Source organism: Cavia porcellus, unplaced genomic scaffold, assembly GCF_034190915.1.
Source record: "Cavia porcellus strain 051 isolate PalLab524CR breed Dunkin Hartley unplaced genomic scaffold, mCavPor4.1 scaffold_12, whole genome shotgun sequence".
Classification (NCBI taxonomy): Eukaryota; Metazoa; Chordata; class Mammalia; order Rodentia; family Caviidae; genus Cavia; species Cavia porcellus.
Window position 1 is genome coordinate 65,073,059 of NW_026947495.1, and position 20,863 is coordinate 65,093,921.

The 20,863-nt window shown below is 34.5% G+C and overlaps 1 protein-coding gene across 1 annotated transcript in view; it reads right to left on the minus strand.

The window, feature by feature from the left end:
* The window catches only part of Pde11a (phosphodiesterase 11A), a 386,279-nt gene that overhangs the window by 335,042 nt on the left and 30,374 nt on the right, over window positions 1-20,863 (minus strand). The window contains exon 2 of the mRNA XM_063259356.1: window positions 15,883-16,041. Within this exon, the coding sequence (XP_063115426.1) occupies window positions 15,883-16,041 (159 nt within the window). The remainder of the gene's footprint in view (window positions 1-15,882; window positions 16,042-20,863) is intronic.

Consider the following 20,863-nt stretch of genomic DNA (forward strand, 5'->3'; position numbering starts at 1 on the left):
ACTGCTAGTTGATGCAAAGAAGATGAATCTAAAATAGTTGGAACCAGTAAAAACCTGGAAGATAGCACAAAGGGCAGAAGACAATCTTTTTACATTAGTAAGAGCAGAAAACTTTCCAAGTATGAAAAAAGAATTTGATATACATATAAGCAATGTGCATAGAACTCTAAATAGCAATGATCAGAAAAAATTACATCAAGGAATCTAATATTAAAGTTTTTACAAATTCAACACAAAAGTAAAAACTTAAAAGCTGTTAGAAAAAAGACCAAACAAACCAGCCATAATGAAAATCCATCAGAATTAAAGTATATGTCCCAACACAATTCCGAAGGTCAACAAGAATTTGGAATGAAGTATTTCAAATCCTAAAAGAAAACAACCTCCATTCAGATTGATGTACCCTGCAAATTATCTTTCCAAATTTATGGAGGAATAAGATATTTCCATGATGAAGAACACCAGGAGAAAACCATAATCACCAAGCCAACACTTCAAAAAAATCCTCAAGTACATCCTAGAAAAACACAGTGAAGATAACAATTCCAGAAATCCCAATAGAATAAATCTACCAGAAACAGTAAGCAATTAAACAGAAGTGAAGTAAGTGTAACCAACAACAGGAAAATAATATAATAATGAGGATAAGTCACTACCTATCAGTGAAAACCATAAATATGAATGCTTTTAATTTACTAATCAAAAGGAACAGATTGGGAGAATGATCAAGAAACAAGATTCAGCAACATCCTGCATGTAAGAAACACATTTAACTCAAAATGAAAATGAAATTCATAGATTTAAAAGATGAAAAGCAATATTTTATGCAAAAGGACCTCCTCACTCCAAAACCAAGCAGGAGTAGCTATCTAGTTGCAGAAAAAATGGATTTCAAGCCAAGAATGACCAGAAGAGAAAAAGAAGGTCAGTACATACTGGTTAAGGAAACTATCCAGGAGGAAAAGATAACAATCATAAATATATATGCACCAAATATTGGCACACACAAGTACATAAAACAAACACTAAAGGATATGAAAAAATCAGATAAGCACTAACACAATTATAATGGGAGACTTCAATACTTCACTATCACAAATAGGCAGATCAATGAGACAAAAACTCAAGAAAAGGCAATTTCAGGGATGAACCAAATCTTTGAACAAATGGACTTGGTAGTTATCTACAGATTTTTTCCACCCAATAATATAATACATATTCTTCTCAGCAGTGCAAGAGACCTTCTCCAAAGTAGACCACATACTAACTCAGAGCATGCTTAAGTAAATAAAAAGGAACTGGAATTAGCCCATGTATATTATTGGATTTAGTTCAATGAAATTGAAAATTAATTCCAAGAGCAACCACAGAAACTACGTAACACATGGAAATTAAATAACACCCTCCTGAATAACCAGTGAGCCACAGATGAAATTAACAAAGAAATTAGACAACTTTCTACAATTAAATGATAATGCCAATAGGACACAACAGGATCTGTGGGATGCAATGAAAGCTATCCTATGGGGGAAATTAATAGTGGTGAATTCCCACATCAGAAAAACAGAGCAAGTTCAAATAAATACCCTAATAATGAACCACAAAGTTCTAGAAAAAGAACAAAATAAACCCACAGCAAGTACAAGGAAGAAAATTATAAAGATGACAGCAGAAATTAATGCAATTGACACTAAGAAAACAATACAAAAAATCAATGAATTGAAGAGTTGGCTCTTTGAAAAATTAAATAAAATAGAAAAACTGTTAGTCAAATTTATCAAAACAAAGAAAGAAGTGATCTAAATCTATGCAATTAGAAATGAAAAGAGCAAAATCACAATGGATGCTACAGAAATCTAAAGGATCATCAATACCTACTTTGAGAACCTGTACTCTATAAAGTAATAAATTCAGGAGGAATGGACAAATTCCTAGATACATATGAATTACCAAAGCTGTATGAAGAAGTTATAAAAATTCTAAACAATCCAATATTAGTCAATAAAATAAAATATATAAGTTTTTAAAACTACAAAATAAGGAAAGCCCAGCTCCTGAGGAATTCACTGCCAAATGCTATAAGTAATTTAGAGAGGATCCAATGCTAGTACTCCTCAAACTTGTTAGTGAAATTGCAAGGGAAGAAGCACTACCAAATCCATTCCTGGGAGCAAGCATTACTCTGATACCAAAATCAGAAAAGAACTCAACCAAAAAAGAAAACTACAGGCCAATTTATAATGAACATAGATGCAAAAATCCTTAATAAGATACAGCCAAACAGAAGACAACAAATCATCCAAAACACTACAAATGATCAAGCAGGATTCACCTTAAGGATTCAGGGATGGTATGACATATGGAAATCAATAAATATAATATACCACATAAACATAAAGATAAAAACTACATGATCATCTCAGTAGACACAAAAAGCATTTGACAAAGTCCAACACCAATTCATGATAAAAGCTCTAAAGAAAATTGGAATAGAAGGGCTCTATTCCAATCTGATAAAACCATTGCCTTAGTTACTCTTCTTGTTGCTGAGACAAAATACCAGACATCTAAGTTTAGAGTACAGGTTTATTTAGCTCACAGTTTACAGAGGTTTCAGAGTTTCCAAGGCATATAGACAACATGCTATGGCAGCAGAAGACAGCGAAAGCAACACACGAGAAAAAGAGGAAAATCTATCTCCGTGTCTTACATTGTATGCAGTCTACCAGAATTAGAGTAGTGCCAATCCAGTCAGTGGACTGACCAGAATCACCCACCCTTAATCCCAGCCCTCTTATCCCTAGCATTTAACTATGACTCAATCAAAAACTCTAAATTAGCTAGCTGCCAAAAAGCCCCATCTAAAATTACATGAGACTTGGGACTTTGTGGAGACATCTAGACACAAACCATATCAGCCATCTATGACAAACCAACAACCAACATTATAATAAATGATCAAAACTGAAAGCTTTTACTCTAAAATTAGGAAACAGATGAGGATGTCCACTATTACCACTTCTGTTCAGTGTGGTTCTGGAAACATTTGCCAGAGCAATTAGACAAAAAGAAAGAAATAAAGGAATATGGGTAGGAAAGGAATAAGTTTAATTATCTTTATTTGCTGATAACATGATGCTCTACATAGAACACCCCAAAGACTCCACCAAAAGACTCCTAGATTTAATAATCAAATTCAGTAGCATAAAAGGGTACAAAGTCAACACTCAAAAATGAACAAACTTACTGAGAGAGCAATTAGGGGAACCACAACATTCATAATAGCATGAAAGAAAGAAAGAAAGAAAGAAAGAAAGAAAGAAAGAAAGAAAGAAAGAAAGAAGAATCAACCTATTGAAAGGAAATTAAAGATCTTTATATTGAAAACTACAGAGTATTCTGTAAAGCAGATCAACGAAGATATCTGAAAATGGAATGCTATCCCTGTTCTTGAATAAGGAGAATATAGTGAAAATGGCCATATGTCCAAAACTGTTACAGAGAGTTAATGCAATCCCAATCAAAATACCATTAGCATACCTCATAGAATTAGAAAAAAATATACTAAAATTCATTTGGAACTGGAAGAAAGGCAATTATGGGTCACTAAGGAAAAGCAGGGAATGTCACAATACCTGACTTGGAATTATATGACAGAGCAACTGTGATAAAAACAGCATGGTACTGGCAAAAAGCAAGCCTGAAGGTGAATGGAACAGACTAGAGGATTCAGAAATAACTCCAGACATACTCAGCCAACTTATCTTTGACAAAAGAACCAAACATGTTCACTGGAAGAAAGAGCCTCTTTAATAAATGGTGCTGGAAAAACTGGCTTTCCACATGTCAAAGATTAAAACCGTGTTTATCATCATGTACTAAACCAAAAACAAAATGGATCAAAGATCTAAATACTAAAACAGAAACACTATATCTCCTTGAGATAGAATAGGTAGAAGTCTTGAAGACATTGGCATAGGCAAAGACTTTATGAACAAAACCCAAACTGTAAGAAAAATGTTATACAGACTCAACAACTGGGATACCAACTTATTAGAAAGCTTTTGCACACAGCAAAAGAAACTACCAACAGAGTGAAAAAAAACAGCCCACAGTGTTGGAAAAAATTTTGCTGGCTGCTTCTCAGAGCAACTTTCTAGAATATATAAGGAACTCAAAAAAGTAAGACCTTCCCCAAAATTTAAAGACCAATCCAAAAATGGACATCTGAAATGAATAGATACTTCTCAGATGAAGAAGAAATAGAAAGTAAATATATGAAAAATGTTCACCAACATTGATCATTTGAGAAATGCAAATTAAAACACTGAGGGCCCATCTCTCTCAAGAAAGAGTGGCTATTATCAAGAAATTAAATGACAACAAATGCTTTTGGGACTATGGAGAAAGAGAAACTCTTCTCCACTGTTGATGGGAGTACACAGTGGTGCAACTACTGTGGAAATGAGAATTTCTCAAGAAACTAGGACTACAAGTTTCATTTGACCAAGCTATTCCTCTTACTGGTATCTTCCAAAAAGAATCATATCACAGCAATATATGCACACCTGTGATTATAACAGCACAGTTTGTAACAGCTAAATTTTGGAAACAGCCCAACTGCCCATCAATTGATAACTGGATAAAGAAGATGTGGGGTTTTATACATATGCATATGGTAAATGGATGCATCTTGAGGCCATATTCTTAAGTGAAGTAAATCAGACACACCTATGTAAATACTGCATTGTTTCTCTGGTTTGAAAAACTGAAAGTGTCAATAAGGACCAAAATGTATAATAGATATTGTGAAATAGAAAGCAAATGTACAAATGGGAAAAGGATATAGGAAGGGAAGAGGGGGAAAGGAAGGAAGGAAAAAGAGAATAAATGATCATGAGAAAAGAAGGAAAAAATGGAAGCAAAGCTTTTGGAAATACGAAAAGGAAAAGTGGTTAAAGAGAGAATAGGGTAATTGGGAAAAAAATCAAGCTACATCATGTACAGGTACAAATTCCCTATAATGAATGTAATCATTATGTATATCTAAAATGTACCAATAAATTGAATTTTAAAAAGACAAACAAGGAAGAAAGAAAGAACAATTACTTCCCAGTTCTACTATTTTTTTTTTACAGGAACACCAAGGCAAGCCTCTATTTTAATAGGGCCTGTGCTACAGAACAGGGAGCCAGTACAGGGAGTGCGTCCTGCTACAACTAAAACCTAGTTCCACTATTAATATCCTGCTAAACAAGACAGATTGCAATTACACCTATAAAGAAAAATTGAACAGTTATCTTACTATCTGATAAGAAACCATGAGTTAATTTATATTTGAGGGATACAGTGTCCACAAATGTAAATATTACTGTGATGATTGACATTTCCAACATTTTATAAGAAAATAAATATAACATGCTGCACACCTGTATGTATTCTACCATATTCCAATTGATGTTTCTAAACACAGAACCTGGTAAGATTCTGCCTGCCAAATGAGATCTCTGCTGCTAGTGTCCACACAAATTTAATGTAAGCATTTTACATCATTGAACCATGAAGGGCACAGTGTATTTTTCCAAGGTTTTTTTCCTAGGAATAATTGTGAAACATTGTTTCCCAGGTAAATGGTTGTTACCTTGCACTTCTAGAACAAATAGAGCTATGTTTTATATATTGGCCCTAAGGAAGATGTAATTTCAAGAAAGAGAATGAATTATATTCTGAGCATGGCTAGAGCAGGGAGGGGAAACCAATAACTCTTACTTGATCCAATGATCTGTACATAATCTGCCCTCTTGGCAACAGTTTTAAAACAAGAAAGTAAAAAGCTGTTTGGTTTCTTGTTTTCATTTACTTAAGAAGTCCATGCTCCAGGCCAGAAGTTTGCCATATTTGCACAGTTTTATTATCTTTGACTGGATGGTTCTTTATATTATAAATCAATAGAAACAGCCATAGCAACAAGTTTTAAGCATCAGGATCAAATCTTAATGCAGTGGGCATTCTAGATCTAGAAAAAAAAATCCGTTTTCAATCTCCAAGAAACAATAGCTACTGTTGTCCTGTTTCAGAGATTAAAATAACAGGAGCCACTGTGTCCTCCCCTAATCCTCATAATGCCGTGTCAGATTGCAGAGCTGAGGTTTCAAATAAACTCAAATACTGCAGAGCTGAGGTTTCAAATAAACTCAGAGACAAATACTGAAAAGGATGAATGGATACAGGTTCATCCAGGGACTATGGGTCTCTGTCTTCATTACAGGGGAAAAATAACTAAAACTTCTTTTAATGCCACTTTCTGGTGTTTGGAACAGAGAGGGGAAGCAGATACCTATAACAAATCTCATTTCCACTAAACCGTGAGGACCATTGAAAAATAGTGACAAAGTTGCTGTCAGTATTAAAAGCTCAGCAAAATTAATCAAAAATTGTTTTTTTAAGAGAGAGAAAGTAAATAGATACAGATAAGTTTTTGGAAACTAAATACTTCTGCACCAAATAAACAAGCAGTGAAGACACAGCTAAAACTTGCCAGACATTCTGAGGCTACGTAATGATATTAAGTACTGGATGGCATCTTTGAAGAGAAGGTATTGATTTCCCTCGATCACATATTGCATGCTTTAGACAACAATTCTTTAACAACAGAAAACATGTTTTATAGAAGGATAAAGACACATTCCAGCCTTCTGAGGCTGTTAAAATACTCTCATGGAGAATGATTTTAAATTCTCACTGCTGAGAGAGTCTCATTGTTACATTTTAGTTTTATATAAGCTCCCTTTAAAGAACTGTGGCTAGTGGACCTTCCAAGTATCTCTGGACAGCTCTAAAATTTATATAATTTCATTTTTCCAAAGTGTTCATTACTTCCTCACTTCTTAAAATGCTCTCATCCAGATCAGGCCCTCTCCTGCAATCCTTGTTGCCTGCTTTGGAAGTACACCGGTCCCTGCCTTTAAGACTTCTTCTTTCTAAATGGACAATGCAGAATATGACAAGGGGAGGGGGGTTGCTCTGTTGGCTGGCAGTGGGATCAGAATCTTCCAGGGGAAATAGCCTACAACTACATCTAGTCAGGATATTAACCAAGGCACATGTGAGGGGGAGAAAAGAAAATAATGGGAAAAAACAGAAAGGAATGGTTTTATTTCTACCTCCAGTATAAAAAAGAAAAGGAAAATACCCAAATATACTTTTAAGGTCAATATATGGTTAAGAAAAGAAATTATAAAGTGTATCACAAAGGCTGCGGGGTAATTTATACCAGCACACCTCATTTTACTGCTCAGTGAAACAGAATATTATTTGTAAATTCTGACATGAAACGCAATTTTTAAAGCAAAAAAAACTTTAAGTTATATTTTCATCCTCAAAAGGAAAAAAGCCAAACATTTTAATGCTTCATTTGTCAGCAAAAACAAAAAAGGAAATACAATGAAAATATGAGATTATCTACTTCATAGTTATATACTCATGAACCTATTGTTATATTTTAATGGTTCCCAACTGTAGTCTGTTAGCTTTGCTATTTTTCATGCAGACATGGAGCTCAAACTTGGTTGTAGATACTTATGGAAGGTTGGAATACCACCATGCAAGGTAATTTAGAAATAATATTTCATTCAGGTACATGCTCGCACCCCTCTCAAATTATTAAACATTCAGGATCTCTAATATTATTTAATCACTTACATGTATGAATCAAGTACAGTGCAATTTACACACTCTTAGCCCCTAAAGTGAAGATGAAGCAGTAGGAAAATAATGAGTGTGCACCAAGTATCCCTGTGTGCCATGGAAGACAGATTGGCAGGGACACTTCCTGGTTCTGCAATACAGGCCAAGTGATCCTAGACACACTCTTAAAATCGCTCACATTCAGTTTACAAATCCATAGAGAGAGGATTACAATAACTTCCTACAAGGTTTCTGTTAGATTAAAATGAGATCATGTCCGCAAAGCACCTATCACAGAGTAGATAATAAATGTCTCTATTACTCTTGTTATAGATGAAACCAAACACAAAGAGATTCTGCATGCTGTTGTGAAGTCTATAATTTGCACTAAATTCTTTGGAAAAGATAATACAAAACTGGTGGTGGTGGGGGAAGGGGCTAAGATCAATGTGTCATGGAGCAAAGGAGCAGACAGTTTCCCTATCAAGAATTTATACTCCAGTCAGAAATACTGATGCATGACATAATACCAGTATTACAGGAGGCTGAGGCAGGAGGATGGCATGTTTGAGGCCAGCATGAATGCCATAATGAGACCTTATCTAAAAGCAGCATATAAGAAAAGGGTTGAGGATGTAGCTCAGTGCAAAGGGGTTAAACTCTGGACTGCAAAAATAAATAAATGAATTCAAAGGTAATTAGAAAGCCATATTTCAAAAGCAGCTATTATAAGTGGGCCCACATCTTTACTTATCTTCAAAAGCAATAAGATATGCTACTGATAGAAATACATTGCACTGGTGAAATTAGTAGCATGTTAGGCACAAGCATTAATCAGGTGTAAAAGTCTAGCAAGTTCCAAATTTGTATCCATAGCGATGGACCCAGAAGTCATCCAGTTCTGTCATGGGTCAAAGAATTCTGCCTGGCACTCACCACCAGACTACCCAGATCCTGAACGGAGTGTTTAGATCACCTAAAACAAAGCTTTCTGAACAGAGTATACAACTATCTGACCTGACTTGTCAAAATTTTCTGTTTAAATCAATGTCCATGTGTGACAAGATTTGGTTTGAGATGTACTTTGGTTAAAACATAATAGAAGCTGATAGAAAAATAGCTCCCTCCCTCCTAATTCACACTCTTTGGCAGTCATTGTTCTGTATCTAGGAGCACTTATAAATAACTGAGAAGTTGTGTGTGACCAACCTGAACTAGGTTAGTTTGCATCATGCAGGTCCTTTTTTGGTGTACTTAAAAATATCTGTGAAACTAATGGTTGATTAATTACCTCTAGAATGTATGCATCAAAGGAATGGAAGTAAACAATAGAAATTAAGAAAATAAAAGTTTTTAAAAATTATATTGGGGCTAATCAGGGAGTTTTATTATTGCCATTATAAATTAACATAGTTTACTGGAAATAAAATGGTTGAAATTTATTGAGACTAAAAATAAATATACCACCAATAAACATATGGACAGATAAATATTCAATGTCATTCGTCAAAGACAAATCAAAACTTTGGTGAAATAGCACTTCATGCCTTCTAGGATGATATAATAAAGAAGACAGATAATAAGCATTAGTGAGGGTGTGCAGAAATTGGAACCCTCATAGATGGCTGGTGAGAATGTGAACTAGCTGCTCTGGAAAACAATCCAGTAGTTTCTTAGAGGGATAAGCAATTACCATAAGACCCAGAAGTTCCACATCTAGGTACGTAACCACGTGAAATGGAAACATATAAAGCTTGTACGTGTAGGTTTTAAGCAGTGTTATTCATAATAGCTGAGAAGTGGAAACGTCTATGTTCATCAGTTGATAAATAAAATGTGGTATAGTGGGATATCATGTAATCACAAAAGGAAGTACTGAAACACTCTACAGTACAGATGGATTTTGGAAACATGTAAAGTGAAAGAAGTTATTCACTAAGGATCACATAATTATATGATTGTATTTATAGGAACTGCCTAAAACAGGCAAACCATAAAGACAGAAAGTAGAATAGTGGTTGTGTAGGACTAGAAAGGTTGAGAGGCAATGGAAAGTGACATTAATGGGTATTGGGTTCCTTTGAGGACAATGAAATGTTTTAAAATTGAATGTGGTGATGGTTACATGTCTCTGCAAATGTAAGAAAGACCACTGAATTGTAGATGACTGCATTACATACATCTCAATTAAACTATCATAAATATTAATGTCCAGATACCTCCACCCAGTAATCTTACTCACCTTTTTTCAGTACTTAAGCAGCTTAAGACAATGGAATATTAAAAGAAAGCACACACTTTCTTAACAAAGTAGTTATATAATGTACAAAATAAGACTTTGTAAAAAAAATAAGAAAGCATACTTTTAGAAAGTATCTTTTATGGAAAGTTTTTTTTTTTTTTGCTTTTGGGGTTTTTTGCCTTTGTTTTTTGTTTTGTTTTATTTTTGGTTTAAGACAGGTCTTGTGATGTAACCCACACTGCCCTCGAATTCACAATCCTCCTGCCTCAGCCTCCCAAGTGCTGGGATTACAGGCATGAGCTGCTACACTCGATTATGGAAACTATTGATAGGATAACAGAAGAAACCTGTCCATGTTTGCTCCCACTGAATTATTCTGTTAAACTGACTAGTTGTTTGGGAATTGGTATTATGGAAGAACTACAGCCTGCAGGTATGTGTAAAGGTTTTAAAACAACAACAACAAAAAGTCATATGCCAGTAAAATCCCAGGCAAATAACGTATGTATGGGCTACATTCAGTCTTCTGAGGCTACCAGTTTGTCATTCCTAACAGCATAATGCATTCAACATCTCCATTTCTAATTACAATGAATTTTAATACTGGCATTTGTACATTCAGCATCTCACACATCCTAAATATTAGCCTCACACAGTCAAAAACTGTTTAGAAATGTAAAATCAAGAGCTTATGAAACCCTCTCCCTTGTCTGGCTGCAAGTCTCAGGCCTGCTGGTGATAACAAAACTCCAGCCTCTGCAGGGACTCATTAGCATCATCCCTGTTCCATCCTCAACACCATTTGGCAGGGCAGCGTCACCAGTAACAAGTTCCTGGACTGAAGCCAGTTCCCTAGCAGCCAAGCTCAGTTGGCTTGGTCTCAGCTCTACTGGGTGTCTGAACATGTCAGCATGAAGGAAAGCAGTAGGGTAGCCAAACACTCCCATTAGGCGTTGAAAAGAGGCAACTATAGGCTAAATAAAGGAACCACATAAAGATTGCCCAAAGCACATCAGACCACAACTGCTGTATCACCAGAGATACCGAAGTGTAGCAGCCACTGAGAGAGCAGACAACAGCCCGAACACACTTCCATTTCCCAGTTTTCATGCTGGCACACCCATACATCTTACTAGATCACAAATGTTTGCTCCTCCTAATCACATCTCCTTGTTTTATTCTACAAAATAATATCCTCTTTTATTCAGCAGCAATAATAAAGTGATAAATTTATTGGACACAAGAGCTGTATTCAGAGCACATAAAACAACTAGCATATATGTATCACTGAAAAAGAAAAGCATCTGCTTGAAACCCTGGAAATGAACCAGAAAATTCCAGTAATCTCTTCTTCATGACCTTTCTTTATGTGTACTTCCAATATAAGTTACCAAGCGAGTAATTTTTCATTATGTAACTTAAATTATTAATAGGTGAATATGGGAATCTGTATTTCACATGAAACTCTCACCATTGTTGATGAATTTTTTGCTAATTTTAAACTTTAGAAAGTAATCAATTTTAAAGTCATAAAAGGAGAATTTCAGGAAGAAGCTGGATAGCCACCTGTCAGGTAAAGATTCCTGTATCAGATGAAGAGTAGTAGAGAATGAACTTATAACTTCCTCTCTTTTAACATCTATTACATGATACCAAACAGCCACTGGGCCACAAATATAGAAACTTTAAGAAACAAATATACACAATTGTTACATACATGAATAGCTCCTAATGAATGTAACACCTTTATTAATCTATCTCAAGAAAGCAATTCACTGATTTCTATGCTATGAAATGCTTTAAAAATTATACTACATATAATTATTAATCTCCAGAAGTTGAAATTTAGGATACAAAGACATACAAATTATAGTAGGCCAAATGTGCAATAAATTCACAACTACCCAAATGAGTGATGACACGGGAGTTAGGCATACAAAGTAAAATACCTAATAGGGCTCAGGTTATTTACCTTTGACTTAAACATGTGGTACAATGTCATGAGTCTTGCTCATTGATAAGTACTTCTCTAAACAGTTTACATCTATTATCTATTTCACTCTTCACTACATTTCTGCAGTAAAAGTCATGTGTCTCAGAGAGATTCAGCAACTTTTTCAAGGTAATCCAGCTAAAAAGTAGCTGAGCTAAGTATCATCTGCCTTGGGTATCTTCTCACTCCAGTGCCTTTCATCAAGGCTTCCTTTTGCGGAATTCCTTGTTCCCTTATTGGTAGGCAATACAGGAATTACTTCTGTGGCTGGAGATAATACCCTGGATATGAGGAGAGATTGTCTGAAGCCTGCCTAGAAGATTAAGGAAAACTAATTTGAGTTTTCAAATGTGAGTCAAAAAAAGTTGGTAAGTCCTAAGAAAATAGGTATATGCATGCTGCTATGATTCTAAATGGCTTCAGTATTTCTAAAATCTGCTAACAGGGAATGAGAGCTATAAAATTTTTCTTGCCATCTGATTCAGTAGTTTCAGCCTTTGGAATATACCCCAAGGAAATAACAGAAAGAAAAAGGTAATTTGTTCAAGATCTTGGTTATTTGTATTAGTGAAAAACTGGAAACAACCAAAATTCCAAGTACTAGGACAATGACAAAGCAAGCTGGGCTGGTAGAAAAAGAAAAGAGAAAATTTTATAATCCTCTCAAATGACAAATATAGAATACACTCACATGTGGACATCTATGTAAGGAGTAATTTTATATTTAAAAAACTAGAATACAAGTTAGTATAAACTTCTTTAACCAAGTAACACAGTATATACATTAATAATAACATGAAAATTGTGAATTTATAAATAAATATATCCTTTTCATTGGCTGAAACCCCAACACCAGAATAAGACCTGACACATAAATTGTGTTTAATATTAACTCTTTAATGAAAGCAAACTGAAGTCATATATTTAGATCTTACTAGCACAAGGAAGTCAGCCACTGTTTCTTGCATTTGGCAGACTTAAGGTGGGGTGAGCAAGTTTTATGTTGAAAAAAAGGAGAAGAGTATGGGTGGACAGAGATGGCTAGCATGGTGAAGCATAAGGTCAGCTAACAAGAAGTAGGGCATGTTAGGTAATTTTAGTCCAAAAAAACTATCTCATTGAGCCTGAGTTAGAAGGGAGGGGAAAGAAAGGAAGCTGACAGTCATTGACCAGATCCTGATTGTCCTGGGTTGATTACTACTCAGGTTATGACTTAACTTTTGGACTGGCTGCTAAAGAAAGTGTGTGTCTGACTTTTATCATCAAATATGTTCGTTGTCCACTTGTGTATCTAATCTGTCACTATTCAGTTACATATTTTACAGAAGGATATAACTCAGGAACAGCCAGATGGAAGAGATATGAGAAACGAGGGGAGGGGTGCGGAGCTTCTGTTCTGTCTCGGAGGCTGCCACCTGAAGAGCATCCCCGGGTATTCAGTCGTGCACAAATTCAACTTAATAAAAATTATGGGTTTAAGTTATACAAAGGTCATTGTTTTTCACTGAGACTCACCTGGGTTTTAAGTGTATTACACTGCTGTCAGTAAAGGTTAATCTGTTTTAAGGGCCTACCGAATTGTTTCACTGTATTCTCTTACATATTCTCTGTCCAGCCCCCTGAAATGTTATTAGTATCATCTCTCTTCCAAGAGAGGGAAACTGGGGCACAGAGATGTAAAGTAATTGCCCAAATTTACACAGATTATGGCAGAGATGGGATTTCAACCCACATAGACTCACCATGCAGCCATTGTGCCATGTTGTCTTCCCATATTTGGGAGAAATAGCTAAATTTTGTTCTTTCCCATTAAGTATTTCTATATTTTGTTTTATGTTTTTCTCTTCACCTTTTCTAATTTACAACATGTAGAATCCTTGCTGGAAGGATTCTTCCAAGATGTGAAAGTAGAAGAATTTTAAATCAGGTGACAAGTGTAGCTAGAAACTGGAAGATAAAAATGCTTCTGTGGGATAACAGCAGAAAATAAAGTCAACATTTGGAACAAAGAAATACACAAATGCAATTGAATCAAAGCTACAAATTGCCTGGGGAAAAGTGACAAACACAAAAGACAATTTAAAAACTCTTAGGGAGATGTTACACATAAGATTTATGGCTTGCTCTTGCCTATATCTTATATTTTGCAAAGTACTTTTTATTTATGATATTACTTCATTCTTCCGTCATAAAGGGATAGATAATAGTGTTGACAGATGACGAAACTGAGATTAAAAGACCCTCCAGATGCAGCTGCTCACCACTAGCCAGCTCCAGCTCTCATTCTCCATAGAGTAGAACCTTGATACTGTACAAAGCACTGCACAAACTTCCCTTGTCATTCATTCAGATCTCACAGAGCCCTATAAGTATAAATTCACTGAGAGAGTCCAAAAAACCAAACAGCGTAAGTCAAATGTAAGATCTAAGTATATAATGGATTTAATTAATAAAAGTAGAGAAAAGGAAAGATTGTCATCTAGGTATAAACAAAACTCCTTGGGGCTTATTGCAGTTATATTGTTATGTAAGAGAAAACAAAAAATCCCAATTTTTCTATCTATAACCTTATAAGAGGCACATTATCTCAGAATTCTGTCACGTGTAATACAGAAGCAAAATAAATTTTGCTTTTTCTGTACTTTCCATGGAAATACTTTTATCATGAATGAGGTGAGCTACATTTTTTTACATTTCTAAATACCCTCTTTTAGCTGGTTTTGCCTGACAGAGACCTTTTCTTGCTTCAGAATTCAGGCCAAATACCATCACTTTCAAGAAACCCTTCAGAGCACCCAAAGAAGAATAACCGTCCCTTTCCTAAGAACTTACAGCATGTCTTAGAGCACCTCATTGCCTCTCACCATGTGTAATTTCTGAATGGCACACATTTGGGATTTACTTTTTGCAACCTCTGACCCCAAGACCAATGCACCATACACTGCAATGAATACACTAATTGCATTGAATCACTAAGAAATCATCTGATTTCAATCATGCTCTATGAGTTTATAAAACTTTACTGGGATTTGGGATGCTCCAACTCCAACATAGAAATGACCTTAATCAAGAACTCTCTTTATTTATAAAACTTATTTCCCTGTAAACATATTTTATTGTGACCTTCTGTACCATAAATACATTAATTTAAGTCATTAGTAATTGGCAGTAGCAAAACAATAAATGCACTTCCATAAGGTTAAATTATGGTGTTTTAATCAAAAAAGAATATGGAAGTCATGAATTTTAAGCAATAATTTGAGATTTGCTTTTACTACAAATTTTATAAATATTTAGCCAGATTCTACTCAATATGAAAGTATTAGCTTCAAAGCCAGAATTTCAGTTATTTGAAGAGTCTCTCTTTTAATATAAACTGAAAATAGACTGCCATTGAAAGAACTTAAAATTTGAGAGCAAAATATACATCACTTCTACCAAGGTCAATTGCTCTTCAGGGAGAGAAAATAATACTCTTTTTATTAGCTATTTATAATAACAATTAAATAACATTCATTTTATTGTGGTTTTTATATAGGAACTGAGAAAACAGTTCCTCATTTTAGTTGTAACATTACAAGGGAAAGCGCTGAGTTTCTGAAACGCAGTGATCTTCCTGTATTCAGCGTTCCCCCGGGCCCTGCATGGTGGTGGTGTGATCTTCCTTTGAAAAGCCTACTTACAAGGAAGATACAGAGCAAGGAATAACAAAAATACGGTGACCGAGGCTTGTAATGAAAAGCAAACTTTAAAAAAAGATAAAGTATTTATTTTCAATTATACCACATTCTATGAAATATAAAAATACCTCCCATTCCATTTTGTTTAACATGAAAAGAGTTCTTTGATCTGTGAATGGGCTAATCGAACAGCTACTCACATTATTCCTGTCCTTTCAGGGAGAGCAGCAGTTCATGATCAAAAAGGAAAGCATTAAGTCATGAAAGGGATTAAATCTTACTTTCTCATCATCTTCAGTAAATGGAGCACCTTCAGGAATCTTATTTATCGCTTGTGCCACACCAATAATCTCACCGTCACTGCTTCTGATGGGCATGCACAACAGTGATTTTGTCTTGTATCCTGTGAGCTTGTCAATTTCATCATTGAATCTTCTGTCCTAAAAATAAGACAGATAAAGCATTAATGGAAACTGCATTTATTGTCAGGGAGGAGAAGAAGTGGACTTTTGTAGTTGATACCTTGTCCCTGAGAATTTTCCCCCACAAAGTTTAACCCTAATAACAGATATAACTTCATGTTTAATTCACCAATTGTTACCCCAAATAAATGAAGAAACACACATCAAATTGAATTGCAATGTGTCAAAATTGAGGAAGGAACAAATATCCATGGGAACTCCACACTGTACTATTTATTAAAATATGTTACCTCTTAAAGACAAATAGATATGAAATGTTATATCAGAAAAATACATAAGGAAGTACAAAACACTATGAAAAACATTAAGAAAATAATAACTTTATTTCTACTTAAAGTTATCCTATAAAATAAAAGAATTGGGCCAGGGGTATAGCTCAGCAGCATAACACCTGCCTAACAAATGTGAGTTCATAATTTCAACTCCTGGTACAAAAAAAAAAAAAGAAAAGAAAAGAATTTATGAGTCCATAAAATACTCCCAAAAAGAGGTAGACAAGGAAGAGATAAAAGATTTAGCTATAGAATGGTAGATTAAAAATATAGAGCAAAGTATGTAATATTTATTTTTCATTGAATTTTACAGAGAAAAAACAATAATAATTTCAAAACAAAATAATAGTAAATTAACTGGTTAATATTAACTGGTTTATTTTATTGCATACTGTTATCTTTAGAGTAGATGCTCAGATTACAAAACAAAAGCTTGCAAAATTGATCGAACAACATAAGTACAAATCGGGCTAGGAATATAGCTCAGGAGCACAGCACCTGTTTGGCCAGCATGAGCTTGTGAGTTCTATTCCTGGTACCCTCCACCCACCCCCCCCCCCACAATTGTCTTAGCTATCTTGTGTGTGTGTTTATATTTTTTTTCCTTCCTTCTTTTCTCCTTTCCCCTATCCCAATTGTCCTTTCCTTTTGAGTAGTTTCATTCTCTTTCCCAGTAGTTATTGTATATTTTGGATATTATTAGCTCTTTGAGTTTCTTACACTAGAGAGACAATATGATGCTTCCATAGGGAACATCTGACTTATTTCACTTATAAGTATGATCTCTAGTTGTAACTATTTACCTATAAAAGTCTAAAGCTTATCTTTTTTTGGCTGAGTAGTACTCCATTATATACAAATACCACATTTTTTTTACTCATTCCTTGATTGATAGGCATTTGAGTTGTTTCCAAGATTTAGCTATTACAGATTATGATGCTATAAACATGAGTGCACATATATCACTGTGGTATTATGTTTTTAATTTTTCTGGAACAATACCCAGAAGGGGAATAGCTGCATTGAATAGTACTTTTAATGCTAGTTTTCTGAGGAATCTCCACACTGATTTCCACAGTGGTTGTACCAGTCTATACTACCACCAACAGCATTCCATTTTCCCTACAATCACTTCAGCATTTGTTATTGGTTGATTTCTTGAGGAAGCCATTCTATCTGAGATGAGATGGAATCTCAGTGTTGCTTTAATTTGCATTTCTCAAATGACCAATGATGTAGGGCATTTTTTCATATATTAATTTGCCATTTTTATTTCTTCATCTGAGAAGTATTTATCCATTTCAGATGTCCTTTTTGGATTGGGTCTTTAAATTTGGGGGTCTAATTTTTTCAGTTCTTTACATGTTCTAGATAGAAGTACTTTGTCTGAAGGACAGTTGGCTAAAAATTTTTTCACACTATGTGGGTTGTCTTTTCACTTAATGATTTCTTTTGATGTGCAAAAAAACTTCTAATAAGACACAATCCCAGTTGTTGATTCTTTGAAGTAATTCCCTTACAGTTTGGTTTTTGTTCATAACTTATTAATACACCTATGTCTTCAAGATTTCTAGCTACTTTGTCTTCCAGTAGATTTAATGCTGCTGTTTCAATATTTATATCTTTTATCCATTTTGACTTTAGTTTAGTGCATGGCGATAGACATGGATCAAGCTTTAGTCTTCAGCATGTAAAGAGCCACTTTTTCCAACAACTTTTATTAAAGAAGCTGTCCTTCTTCCCAATGACCATGTTTAGCCCCTTTGTCAACTATAAGGTGGCCAAGTGTCTTTGTAGATGTATCTGCATCCTACAATCTATTCCATTTATCCTCGTGTCTGTTTTGTTTTGTTTTGTTGCCAGTACCATGCTGATTGTGTCACAGTAGCTTTGTAGTATAATTTCAAGTCATGGATTGTGATGCTTCTTGCCTTGCCTTTGTTGCCCAGGATTGCCTGTGCTACTCTAGGTCTCTTCTATCTTCAAATGAACTTTAGGAATGTTTTCTCTAGATCTGTGAGGTATGTTAATGGTATTTTAATTGGGATTGCATCAATTCTGTATAACAGTTTTGGGAGTATGGCCATTTTCATAATAGTAGTTCTTCCTATCCATGAGCAAAGGATATCTTTCCATTTTCTGATATCCTCTTCAATCTGCTTTTTCAGAGGACTATAATTTTCAGTGCATAAAATTTTACTTCCTTTGTAAGATTGATTCATATTTCAGTTTTTGAATGCTATTGTGAATTGTGTGGTTTCTCTAATTTCTCTCTCAATGAATTTGTTGTTTGTGTACAGGAATGCTATTAATTTTTGAATGTTGATTCTGTATCCAGCTATGCTACTGAATTTGCTTACTAAATCTAGAAGTCTTTTGATGAAGTTTTGGGGTCTTCTATGTAGAGCATCATGCCATCTATGAATAACGATAATTTTTTCTTCCTTTCCTATCTTCATTCTTTTATTTCTGTCTCTTGTCTAATTACTCTGGCTTTTGTTTCCAGAACTATATTAAATAAGAATTGTGATAGTGAACATTGTCTTGTTCCTGATTTTAGAGTGAAAACTGCCAGTAACTGTCCATTTAGTATGATGTTGGCTATTGGTTTATTATAGATGGCTTTTTATCATAGATTGAGGTAATGACCATCTATTCCAATTTTCTCTAGGGTTTTTATCATGACTGAGTGTTGGACTTTATCAAAACCTTTTTCTGCATCTATTGAGATGATCATGTGATTTTTGTCTTTGGCTCTGTTGATATGGTAGTGTATTATATATATTGATTTTTGTATGTTGAACCATCCCTGCAATCAGGGGATGAATCTTACTTGGTCATGGTGTATAATATTATTGATGATTTGCTGTATTTTGTTTGCTAGTATTTTATTGAAAATTTTTACATCTTTGTTCATTAGGGATATTGGTCTGTAGTTCTCTTTTTGGTTGGATCTCTTTCTGATTTTGGTAATTCTTGCCTCAAGGAATGAGTTAGGGAGCACTGTTTCCCTTTCAAGTTCATTAATGAATTGGAGGAGTATTGGTGTCAATGCTTCTTTAAATTTCTTGTAGAATTCAGCAATGAATTTACCAGAACCTGTGCTTTTTTTTTTTTTTTTTTTTTTTGGCAAGCTTTTAATTTCAACTTCAGAAACTAATACTGGCCTATTCAGAATTTTTCTATTTTCTTAATTCATGTATTTCTAGGAATCTCCATTTCTTCTGTGCTTTTTATTCTATGCAAGTAAAGATTTTCAAAGTAGGTATTGATGAGCTTCTGAATTTCCACAGGATCTGTAGGGATTTCACCCATTTTGTTCCTTATTGTATGAATTTTGAGTTTTTCTTTCCTTTTTTGATGAAGTTGGCTAGGGGTTTACTAATTTGATTTATTCTTTCAAAGAAGAAATTCTTTGATTCATTAATTTTTTAATGTTTTCTTAGTCTCAATGGCATTAATTTCTGCATCTTAATAGTTGGCTCTCTTGCATGGGCTTTGGGCTTGACTTACTCTTCTTTTACTAGAAGTTTAAGGTACAGCTTTCAGTTGTTTATTTGTTGTTGTTCTGCTTTCCCGATGTGAGAATTCACTGCTATAAGTTTCCTTCTCGGAACTACTTTCACGGCATCCTATAGGTTCCAGCCAGTTGTATTTGTATTTTTGTTTGATTGTAGATATTGCTTAATTTCTTCCTTAATTTCATCAGTGATCCATTGGTTGTTCAGCAGGATGTTATTTCATTTCCATATGTTTATGGAATTTGGGTGGTTTCTTTTGACATTAATTTCTAATTTTATTGCACTGTAGTCAAATAATATGCAAGGGATAATTTTAATTCCTTTGCATTTACTTAAGCATGTTCCATTGGTTAGTATATGGTCTGTCTTAGAAAACATTCCATATGCAGCTGAAAAGAATGTGTATTCTGATGATGTTGAGTGGAACACATTGAAAACATCTATTTTTTCACAAATTTGGTTCATTTCTGCTATTTCTTTGACGATTTTTTTTTGTTTAGTTGATCTATCACTAATGGAGTATTGAGGTCCCCATTACAATATCTGTATATTTGTCTATATAAGGATGGGAATCTTGACCAGTAACTTCTAAGCTCAGAAGTTTGCCACATGTCACCTGCCAAACATCACAGAAAGCCAGACACAGAGGAAATAGAGACGCCAAAGCGTTGAGATTTTTTTGTTTCTAAAGATGGAAACATGAATGCAAAACTAACAAATGCCTCTAGGTCTATGATAAAATAGCATAAGAATGGTGTTCAATTTTTATGTACCTCCCCTAGGACAAGAGAACAAGAAATGATCTGTAACAGAAGATATTTCTAATAAGTTAAGGTAAGCATTCCTTAACGGGGTTGTCAAAAATCCAAAATGAATTGCTTACAATTGTAGTAGACTATTCCTGCTTTAGGTATTTTCATGTTATTATATTTTTCCATCAAATACATTAAGAATACCTACTCTTGAGACATGCAAATAGCTTCTCAG